The sequence below is a fragment of the Bidens hawaiensis genome, unplaced genomic scaffold (assembly GCF_021521415.1).
Source record: "Bidens hawaiensis isolate Kalapana, Puna unplaced genomic scaffold, B.hawaiensis_p1.1 tig00075802_1, whole genome shotgun sequence".
In the NCBI taxonomy this organism is placed as follows: domain Eukaryota; kingdom Viridiplantae; phylum Streptophyta; class Magnoliopsida; order Asterales; family Asteraceae; genus Bidens; species Bidens hawaiensis.
Genome location: NW_027503125.1, coordinates 7,811 through 19,852, shown reverse-complemented (window position 1 = coordinate 19,852; position 12,042 = coordinate 7,811). Strand labels below are relative to the sequence as shown.

Sequence of the window (12,042 nt, the reverse complement as noted above, 5' to 3'; positions counted from 1 at the left end):
TTGGACTAATATTATTGTAACCAACCTTTTGATGTTTGATAAGATGAACATGCATGCTTATTTTTAATTTACTTTTATTCAATGGTTTTATATGTGTCTTTGTGAATGCTTTTTCATTGTGTAGACGCATATTAGGTTACCTACTGTGTATTCATAACTAGTTTATGGTTTATAGTCGACATAATCCATAGGAACTATTGTTTGAGGGTTTAGAGATTTTAAGTGTTCTACCTATCTTGAGACTGAGAGGTAATAGATAGTTGGGATTGTCTTAGTCATTAGGTGGTTTGGGCATAGATTGCACGAGAGTGGATTTTCCCGTTATTGTCTTTTGATTTTTGCTATCTTTAGTCTTTTTGAGCATCTTTAGGTTACTCCTTGCGTCCCTTACACTCTTGGATGTATTGTGATTAGTGATACTGAGAGGTGATCTAGTCAGTAGTCATTAGAGTACTTTAATATTGTTGGAGAGACTGAGAGGTAATCCAACCAACCGATTTGCGTCATATGTCCGTTAGATAATCCTTTTAGGTGACACCCAAAGAATGATCAGGGATCCACTAGGATATCTAGGGCGTCATATCTTTAGATCCCGGTTCCATCACAGTTTCCATAGCCGATAAGCAAGATTCACAAATAGGATTTCAAGCCTAGGTAACGCCCTTCTCCTTATTGTTTTTGTCTAAGTCTTTAAGTTTTAATTTATTATTTTTCCTATTTTAAAATTAGTTTAATTAATTATTAGTTTTAAATAAAAAATAAAAATCCAAAAATAATCTTTTTCTCAGTTATTAGTTTAATTAGTTAATTGTCTGATAAGTAAAGACATTAGGTTTTAAGTCAAAGTCTAGTTTTAGGTGTGCTAGTGTCCTTTGGGTTCGATATCCCGGACTTCATTAGGTTTTAATACAGTTGATAGGTACACACTTGTCTGTCTAGTGGTCTAGCATTAAGACAGTCTAGATTTATAAATTTAAAACTAGAGTGTCTAGGTTAGGTTAATATTTTATAGACCGCTTTCAGCACATCAAAAATAAACAATACGAGTTGCTTAGATGCGTCGAATGCTGCAAAGGACATTTGAACCACTCTTGTCATGCGTAAAAGTAGTGAGGTATGTTCTAAAGGGCGGTGTTTGTGACACATTAGGCAAATAACGCATCACATTGCTCGCATGCATGAGAGATGTTGTCTCATCCACATGAGAGATGCTACAACCTTAAATTTCACCATGCTATTTAGGAACAATGGCTATATAACGAGAGGATCGAAAGCTCTAGAGTTAAATTAGTTCATGTCGGGGCAATCCAAAACTGGTAATTCTGTAAGTTTCACTTGGGTAACGAAATCAAAGTTGTAAGCACTTTAACATATATATTGGTTGGTATTAGTGACATGATAAATGATAATTCAAATTAAATTAACAGCAAGCATTCGGCAGCCTACCAAAATAGCATTCATCTTCTTGTTTGATTTTTGAAAGCCAAAACAAGTGCTAAATCACAATTTCCTTCTGGTTCTTAGTTGCCCAAACTATCAAAATTTTATATCAAAACATATTTCATTGGTGCCACTATTGATAATTTATAAGTCAAACTCACATTAAAAACCCAAGGATGCACAAAATCGTTAAATATGTACAGAAACACATCTAACATCTTGCATGAAATCAAATAATATTATGTATCTTTTGATGTTAAATCAAGTTTTCTTGTTTATACTTTTGCTAATATGGCTTCATTGAATAGACCAGAATTTGAACCAGTTTGAACAAACTCATTTGAATTGGTGTTTCGAATCTTTCAATTTACATAGTCTGTTGGAGTTTATTAGTTAGAATTAGTTCATATTAGTCAGTTAGAGTTTGTTATCAATTAGTTTTTTTTCCTTATCTATAAATACTAGTTTGTAATCACATTTGCATTTGAATGAGAATAATGATTTGAATTTTATATAGTCCGATACAAAAACTCGAATAAAGTGAAGACCAACCCACATTTAACACGGTGAAAGTACTACTAACATTATTGGCTATGCTAGTCACTGTTAATTCCCTATTTAAATACCTTCTACATCCTCATCTCATTTCACTACACTTCCATATCTCTGCCCAAACACACACCCCTCAAAATTCACTCTCACAGATGGGTCAAAAGAAGTTTAGAGGCGTACGTCAACGCCACTGGGGTTCATGGGTTTCCGAAATCCGACATCCTTTACTGTAACATCTTCTCACTTTACAGTTTCCACTCGTGCATTTTATTCTTGTTATACACAACATTATAATGACACATTATACGTCCCATATAAAATGTCAATGAATGTCAGTGGTGTTTCAGCCCTGACATAATATATGGGCCTATATATGTTGTATCAAAAAAAAGTTAGTGTACATATAACATCACCCTTTATTTTTTTGTTTCGTGTAACATTTTATTAACCATTATTTGTATTAACATATAGGAAGCGACGGGTGTGGCTAGGGACATTTGAAACAGCCGAAGAAGCGGCCAAAGCTTACGACGAAGCTGCTATTCTAATGAGCGGTCACAACGCCAAAACAAATTTCCCTATCAACAAACCCGAACCAGATGGAAACACTGACCCATCATCACCTACTTCTGCTCTTTCTGCCATGTTAACTGCCAAGCTTAAAAAATGCTGCAAGTCACCATCACCCTCACTAACCTGTCTCCGCCTAGACACCGAGAGTTCTCATATCGGAGTGTGGCAGAAACGCGCTGGAATTCATTCAGATTCCAATTGGGTCATGACGGTGGAGCTCGGTAAGAAGAAAGTGAAGATTGAAGGGGAATTAGAGGTTGAAAATTGTGGGAATTATAGAAATAATGAAGAAGAGGATAAAATTGCATTGCAGATGATTGAAGAACTCCTTAACACAAATTAGTTATTGGAGTTATATATAAACATGCTAGCTTGCTATATAGAGAATAAATCTGACAGATAGTTTATTTTTATATATTAACTCTTAATTTTGCATGAAGATTATATTAATTGGTTGTTATGAAGTGAAGCATGTGATGATAGTTAAGAAAGTGATGAAGATTGAAGGCATTATAAATTTATAATAAACCTAACTTGTTAAATAATTTTCAGGAAGTAAATGATATTTAAGAAATTAATATTAGGGATGAGGACAAATTAAGGCTAAAAAAGTATCGACAATTATATGATGTACATGAAAGGCTAGTGATTTGATTTATTGCTTAACCCTACATAGTACATATGTCCAACACTCCAACAGTCCAAGTACGAATATATTCATGATATCATTTAGATGGGAACTAAGGATTAATTAATATTGTTTTAAAAAAATATATATTATAATGTGTATTTCTTAACACAAAATATGTGAAGCACATTCACGTGAATTGACATACAATGAAATTATAGGTGGCGTAGTCAACCAATTAACTATATAGTTTTTTTTATTTTATTTTATGATAAAGCAAACAAAAAAATGAGTATTGAACTTGTGATTAAATGTTTCATCTGTTTGTTTCTAAATGGTTACAGATGACATGTCAATGTATCAAATTTATTTGGCTGTGATCATCTCAAAAACACCATTGTAGGTTTTAGCTTTACCGGTTGATCAAACAACAAGTTATTATTATTTATCTGACCCAACCGAAAATTCCGAAACCAATTTAAAGGATATCATCATCTAAAATGGTTAAGATATGGAGAACCACAAGGAGGGGTGTAAAATAACCAAAATGTCCTTAAGTTTAAGCAACTCTTCATCTGATTACTTAATTCTGCATGCTTTCTCATTTAAAGCACCTACAAATGTTTCCTTTGTTGGTTATCAAGCCTTTATAACTCTCACTCGGAACTCACAAACAAATAACTTGCAGAAGATAAAATGAACAATTCTCAAATATTAATATAGGAGATATATGAAACATGCAGTAAAGAAAAAAAAGATGGATATTTTATTAATTCCATAGCTGGCTATATATAGCCGTACAAGAGAACGTGCAAATGCGGAAAATAAGGAATAAAATACTACCTAGTGACCATTTCTACCTATAGACTTGGTACACCACTCTCCACGTACACTTCCATGTTAAACCGATCAAACCACTACCAAGTCTACTAAATTAAACTATTAAATAAAATCAAATATAAAACCACAAACACATGTCTTCAAACTCCAGCCATGCAACTCACGTGATTCTTGAAGCCATGCTTATTTATGCATCCAACTAAGTAAACTCAAACCAATCTAAAGTACTAACGACCCAACCCGATAAATAAATGCTTAATTCTAACATCCTTAGTCTCAATCCTTCAGTTCGGAAAGTCTTTAATCATGCATCCAGATTCGCATTATAAACCTTGGTTTGACTAAAACTTTTTGTCAATAACAACTAGTTAGCTGCTACTTTTTTCCAATTGGTTACAGAACAGTCTATCATGTTTTCATGGTCATAATTATCTCAAAAACACCATTGTAGCATTTAGTTTAATTTGTTGATCAACGACAAACTATCTTCATTACTTGGAACCGGCCCAAACCGAAGATTCGGGCATCAAGTTAAAAGGTTGAACCCAATGGAAAGTAAAGTAAAGGGAATTCCGAATTTTGGATTAAGAATTAATAAGGATAAAGGTGGAATGTGTGCAAATTTTGAGGAGTGTTGATTTAGGTCTTCAATGCGAGAATTTCACAATATGAGGTTTCAACAAAACCTCAAGTAACCTAGATTTCGTTCAAATCCAAGCGATAGGCTTCACAATTAAATTTTAGGGTATGTTTGATTGAAGGTAATGAAATAAAAAGGGAATGGAATGGAAGACGGAATGGACAAGGGAATGAAATTGATCATTCCATTCCTTTGTATTGTTTGGTTAACCTATGGGAATGAAATAAATTATTACTCTATGTTGTTTGGTATCCTAAAAAATTGTATGATTGAAATAGAAATAATAAAAACACTCCTATCTCAAAATGATTTTTTTTTACGAAAAAAAATAAAAATCGCAATGGCGATGGTGGTGGTGTTAGCTCCGGCGACAAAAATGGTGGTGGCAGTGGCGATGGTGGAAGTGGGGGTGGCGGTGGTCAAGCGGTGGTAGCATTAGTAGTGATGGCGATGGTAGGGTGGCGGCGATGGTCAGGCGGCGGCAGCGAAAATGTTTTCGGTGGTTACAACGACGATGGTGGCGACGGCGGTGGCGGTGGCGGTGGTTGCGCTGGTTGTAAGGTGGTGGTGGCGGAGGAGGTGGTGGTGGCGATGGTGGCAGTAAGGTGTCGGTGATGGCGATGGTAGTGGTAGTTGTTGTTAGGTGGTGATGGTGTTGTTGAGAAAGTAGGGTGAAGGAGGAATGTAATGAAAAAAAAAAGAATGAAGGGTATGAAGGAATGGTTTTGATGGAATGGGATTCCATGTGTAATAGATGATTTCATTCCATTGAGCAACCAAACACCACTTTTTTCATTCCTACGTAATAAATCATTCCATTCTCCCTATCATTCATGCTTACCAAACGCTACCTTAGCTTTTGTGAATAAGCATTGACTTTCGACAGGGTCTTAATATGCTAACACTAATTAAACTACGAGGCTTATACATTTTTTCAGATAACCAAAGTTGTTCTCCTATTATCAACTCAAATCTAAAATCGTTGTGTTACTAGTTTGTTATGCAGGTAACTAAGATTTTATATGCTCTTATTCTCACGACGACAGAATATGTTTTCTACTTATGATTTGCATATCCATTCAATTATCCTAGACAAGAATCCACAAAAGAAAATGTGAATATGAACGAGATAATAAGCGACGAGAAGTAGTTGATTTTATGTTTCGTAAAAAAGTATGCTCGAATGGTACAATAATGTATTTTGTTTGTTTTCATTCAAGTGCGTTGGTACAAATAACGGGTTGAATCCGGTCTAACTAGATTTAACAAACTCATTCATAATATAAGTTAGTACTAAAAAATGACAATAAATGAAAGCATGTATAAAGTTACTCATAAGAAAGTACCAAACATAGGAGTAACATATATTGGGTGAAGTTATCAGATTACCATAAAAGATCCATCTGAAGCTTGCAAAACTTTACTTTCATTATTATGCTCATCTACTCGCTCACCATTTTGAGGAAAAATTTATTAAATACGTTGGTTGCAGCATGTTAATTTTTTTTGCAGTAGAAATGTAGAATACATCAATACACTTGTTAATGTTTTAATTTTTAGGTGTATCTTAGGAATGCCTTATTCGATAAAACAAATGATAATTTCCCAAATATAATGTGCTAGAATAAGTTCAAACAAGCTTTTATGTTTTCATTTCATTTTTTTATATTTCATAAAATGTAATGTTTATATCGATAAAGAATGCAACCGGGCAACAAGCTACGTCGTGAGCCATTTTTTGAATAGTAAAACTAAGTTTTTGTTCAAATTAATTATATATAAAAAGTGGATAAGAATGTAATTAATCAGGTGAAAAGCGTAAATTTTAAATTATATTTCAATCATTGAAAACTTATATTTGAAGGCGTACACAATAATTGGTAAACCTTATTCTAATAGATTCTTTTCAATTATAGAAACTTCTTACGAGTTATAAGCCAAATATGTATTTACAAAGTTTCAAATTATCTAACTCATTCATAAGCTTTGAATTATCATAAGCGATTATTATAACCTTTTAGAACAATTGATTTTAGTTATATGTCTTAATGAAGAATTTGGTACCATGAGTTATTGATGAATTCTGACCTAGAGTGGGGTTTTACGTACAATTGTAAGGCAACCATCACTACTTGATGGACATTGCTTATAACTACCATTAAAATTAACGTGAATGGTAGCCCAAAGTTTAATTACAAAAATTATGTTTCTTTTTAATAAAAAAAAAAAAGAACTTTAGCTCAAATGACCCAAATATCAATTTGGTCGAATCTAATTTTAACTGTCAAAAGATGATTTGAAACAACCAAGTAATACTTCCAAAGTCTTGTTGTAAAATGCATATGGAAGATAAAACATATTTTTGCAAATTTTAAACATACGAGTCGGTTTTGATTGAAGTGGAGTTAATGAAGCTCAAAGTCTAATCCACTCTTTTTTTATTAGTGATAACCAAATTGGTCCTTATAGAGTTATAGTGAACTAGGCCAAAAGATTATGCTACATCCAAAGTTTTAATATGATAGTTAATAATAAAGTTGTGGAAATAGGTGCCATATTTTTTTTATTATTTCAAAACAATGCATATAAGAACGCTCATAATGAGGTGCAATGCCCTATGTCCGAATCTAGGTGGCATTACTAAGGACTTGAGGAAGCAAACTTTCACGTTGTAGAGGTAAAGTCCATGGAGCAAAGCCCACGTATACAGACTCTATGGCAAACGAAGAGGTGGGCCACCTCACTCACATTCATGTACACATATGTGTGTTCATATTAAACATATATAATTTTAATTTTTAATTAAGTTCACAATGGTTTGGTGTTGTGGAAGACGGCGATGGTTTCTAAGAAATATTTGGAATCTAATATGACGCTAATGTGACGATTTGTAAAGATTCAGCGTTGTGGATGGATAAACAACTCGTGATGTGATAAAGCTTACATTAGTAAGACACATTTATGTAAGTTCGTACAAAAAACAAAGAGTTATCCTTGTCCAACCCAAGACTTGAATGCAATCCCAATCACTAATTGGCTTTACCAAAATAGATACACATGAATTAACTTATTAGTTATTGTCATGTCTGTCATCACATGTGAAATTTTATTGAACTGGAAAAATATCACGAAAGTCTAAGACCCAATGGAGTATGCTGACCTGACGTACTCTACGTTGATCCAATTCAGTGTAAAACAACACAGGTTGAGCGTAGAGCATTGCAACCCAACGTACTATTCGTCGAAACTTGTACCTTTTTTTATTTTTAACCCGCCTTTGCAAATCCTTATCGTTATTTCCATGTTCGTTTAGCAGCTATAAACATTCAAAAATTCAAATTTTAATTCCCTTACTCGACCTCTTTTTTATCTTGTGAAGCTTGAAGTCTTATGACTTCATTATGAAACCTCACGAGACTCCAAATCTCATAATAATAATACATTTCTTTCTAAACTTAAGCTCATCTTATGTATTGTTTGTAATTATTTTACTGTTTTATTTATAAACACACAATTTATGACTTTTTTTTTTTAATAATAGTGTTTATTATGTTATTATATATTTTTTGTATTAAAAAATATTACATTTGTAGAAATAATATACTCAAAATTTAGCATTTACAAACTAAGAAAGCTCGGCTCTTACAAACCGAGACAACTCAGCTTGGGTCATCTACAAACCTAGTTGGCTCAACTTATATCACTTACAAATCAAGCCAGCTGAGCCTAGCTAGTTTACAACCCTAATCAAACTTAATTAGTATATCAAGGCATCAAGCTTGGAATTGAGCTCAACTGTTAGAAGAACTTCAACTTATACTCGACTCGATTCATGCTTTTAGCAAACCAAACTCAACAAGCTAACGAACGTCTCAAAAGGATATTTTTTTTCAACAAAACAAACAATGTTGAATAGCCCAAATCTTACCATCTCCTATTTCAAAAAAAACCATCCGTAGAATGGCCCAAAAGGTTCGCATCCCACTTATACAACCTCTGCAGGGTTACTTGCCTCGAAAGTAGTGTATTGGAGGTTTTGAACACTTGTCACATTGTTGTTACAAGTGTATAATAATTTGTCATGTAGCTAAATGATAGTGCATAACTACCAACACACTTGTCACCAACTCCACCGATTCATTCAACAAAATGATAAGAGCTGTGTGTTTCGTTGTGCTATGTGCCCTAATCTCAACATCCTCTCATGCAAGATCAACCATCAAATCGCCACTACCAAATCATAAGGTACGGATTCCATTCTGTGTGTATGTTGTTTTTAGCTACGATTTTTTTAATTCTTATTATACATTATACGTAAGACTTGAACTCAAGACCTCTACGAGCTCACAATTTGACTAACCCAAATATTGTAAATTCATAGAACCAAGGAACTTGTGCGTTCACAGTAAAGATTACAACGAGCTGCTCATCGGTTCCGATCACACGAGATCAGATCAGCCTCTCGTTTGGCGATGCATACGGCAATCAGGTCTGGTTTCTGTTCGGTTTTATAGAATATTATACTACTAGAAACCAATTTAATTTGCGACAACAGTTTTGTAGCAAATTTGTGACAAATAGCCCATAGCCACAATTTTTCGACAACCAGGTTAGTGTGAAAAAAGCCGTCGCAAATTTTGTTACTGCCAATTTGCGACAAATTTTGCTTTGGATACACGACAAATGCTAGTCGTGCTAAAAAGGGTCAATTTTGCCACAACAGTTTATTTTACCTTTTCCTACAAACTAACGACAAGTTTGCCAATCTTTTAATAAAGATATTTTAAATTGTTAATAACATTAATAAATATAATTATTCCGTAACGAAAAAGAGATTATAATTTAATTTAACTGAGGAAGAAGGTGACGGTTAATTATGATATTAGTTAGTAAGGCGGTAAACAAACCAAAATAACACGAACAAGGCCTTGTTCATGTTCGTTCGTTAAGAAAATAATGTGTTCACGAATGGTTCATTAACACTTACCGAACGAGATTTTATGTTCGTGTTCGTTCATTAAGGAACTTAATGTGCTCACGAACGGTTCACGAACACAAACGAACACATATAAAATCGGCAGGGCCTAGAGATTGAGACCGGTGTATTCATCAATGTAAATAGTGAAAGCTTGTAAACGAATCGAATGAACATGAATAAGGGCATGTCCGTGTTCGTTCATTTAACTTTAAAAGAACACGGACACTTAATCGAAAAAATATTTATGTTCATGTTCGTTTATTTAAAAATGGACATTTGTGTTCGTTTACGTTCGTTTTTTTAAATCTAAACGAATATAACTGAACAAAGATAAATGAACATATATGAACAAATGTAAATGAACACAAACAAACATAAACGAACTTAAATAAACACAAATTAATAAATATAAAGTCTTTAAGCAGATGATCTATCCAGATAATATTTAATTATTTTCTATTAACACGTAAAAGAATATAAATAAACAGACATAAATGAATATAAATAAACGAACATAAACGAGCGTTCATGAACATAAATGAACGAAAGGAGCATGTGTTCATGTTTGTTCGTTTATTGAACATATGCGAACTTCCCGCCGAACGGTTCACGAACAGTTCACCAAACGTTCAGTTCGTTTACAGGTCTAATAGTCAGGTTTATCAAATGCCAGTCGTCGCTAAAATGCTACAGTCGCAATAATTTCTTTTACCCCTTTTCTGACAAGTTTTTTCTTTCTTTCTTTATTTTCTTCTAAACAACTAATTTTTTTTACATTATTTTATCCCCATGTCCCGTGAGATTAGAGCTAACAATCATTTTGTTGAAGGTCATACATCTTTTCTTGTAAACTAACAAGAAGTTTGTCACTATTTAATTAAAATTATTTTAAATTAATAATAATAACATTATTAAATATATAAATTGATTAGTAAAACAGGGCAACTAAATTTAATTTAACTGAAGAAGAAGGTGACGGCTTATAATGATGTAATTAGGTTTATGCACCGCGAATTGACGATCCATTGACAAGGACGTTCGAACGATGCTCGGCGGATACCTTTGAGGTATACGGGCCGTGTGCGCGTGACATATGTTATGTGCACTTATACAGAAGTGGATACGACGGGTGGAAGCCGACGAGAGTAGAGATATACGGAGCACACACAAGGGCGGTTTCTTTCGAGTATAACGACTGGATTCCGGCCGAGGTATGGGATGGTTTCGATTACTGTCATGGCTATGCTGCTGCTACTGCAATGAAGTGAAACATGGGGAAGTTTAGTTGCTGTTTCGGATGATCAATAAGTTACTTAGTTGTAATGTGTGTGATGAATAAAATTAATAAATCGACCTTGGTTTGGGTTGTAGATGATGAATTAGTAAGTTAATGTTTGGGCCAATGTCTTTGGATCCTTTTGGATCTTGAAGTTCTTTTAAGCCTGTGTAAAAAGTAAAAACTTAATGAGCTCAAAATTTCTAACTTAGAACGCTTCTAACTGTAGTCTGCTAGACAGCAGATTCATTATATCTGATAAAATGTAATAATGTAATGAACCTAAACTGAAGTCGTCAAGCCGTCGAACCAGTTTTGATTATTTTAATGTTTGTTCTTTTTTTTTTTTTTTTTTTTTTTGCTTTTAAGTATCTAAAATTTGTGTGTTTTTTTTTCGTTCTGCACCGAAATAAACGTAACTGAAACCCAAACAACTTTTGATTATTTTAAATTTTAATATTTCTTTGCTTTAAATATCAAAATTGTCATTTTATTTAGTTTCAGTACAGTAATGAATGTAATCGAAACTGACCGAATTTCTGTAGGCTCGTCGTCGCAACAACCAAGTTTTACGAGCGATTAAACGTTGTTTTAAATATGTTATTTTTTTGTATCATAAGCTATATGGGTTTTTTTTTGTTTTAGTTTTGGTATCATACTGAATGTAACCGAAACTAACCGATTCGCGTCGACTCGATACAGCAACGCCTTGGTTTTACCAATCGTATAAATGTTGTTTTATATATGTTATTTTTTTTGCCTCATAAACTATAAGTGTATTCTAGGCATTCACTAATCTAATTTTGAATTTAGTGTTAGTATCGTTATGAAGCTAACCAATACCAAGCAAATTCGTGTCGTTTTGATCATAAGTTGTACGTACGACGATATTATTTTGGGCGCTCACAGATTTTCATATTGGATTTACTGACGTTGTAGTTACGAACTTAAACGTTACCGACCGAGTTTATGCAATTGCGTATTTCTCATTAGGCCATTTGACAGCACAATATGGTGTCACATCATTTTTTATTTATTATTATATTTTGGTATATTGATTTTTAATGATCCCAACTATTGTCTATTGGTCATTGCTGGTCTCAATTAATTAATTG

At 33.4% G+C, this 12,042-nt stretch overlaps 1 protein-coding gene and 1 pseudogene across 2 annotated transcripts; both read left to right on the top strand.

Moving 5' to 3' along the window:
- The first annotated feature begins 2,130 nt into the window (after window positions 1-2,130).
- LOC143606601 (ethylene-responsive transcription factor WIN1-like) lies at window positions 2,131-2,908 on the top strand. Its single transcript, XM_077082317.1, has 2 exons — window positions 2,131-2,221; window positions 2,464-2,908. Exons 1-2 carry the CDS (start codon window positions 2,145-2,147, stop codon window positions 2,906-2,908), a joined length of 522 nt encoding a protein of 173 aa, XP_076938432.1. The 5' UTR covers window positions 2,131-2,144.
- Window positions 2,909-8,803: 5,895 nt separating this feature from the next.
- On the top strand, window positions 8,804-10,919 carry LOC143606599 (embryo-specific protein ATS3B pseudogene; annotated as a pseudogene). The gene is made up of 3 exons (XR_013148778.1): window positions 8,804-8,945; window positions 9,055-9,162; window positions 10,650-10,919. The product of XR_013148778.1 is annotated as an embryo-specific protein ATS3B pseudogene (transcript).
- Window positions 10,920-12,042: the final 1,123 nt, after the last annotated feature.

Bases quoted from the DNA above. Each gene is read 5' to 3' on its own strand.
- LOC143606601 (XM_077082317.1), top strand. From the start codon at position 2,145: ATGGGTCAAAAGAAGTTTAGAGGCGTACGTCAACGCCACTGGGGTTCA. The intron at 2,222-2,463 runs GTAACATCTTCT...ATTAACATATAG, and splicing joins GAAATCCGACATCCTTTACT to GAAGCGACGGGTGTGGCTAG.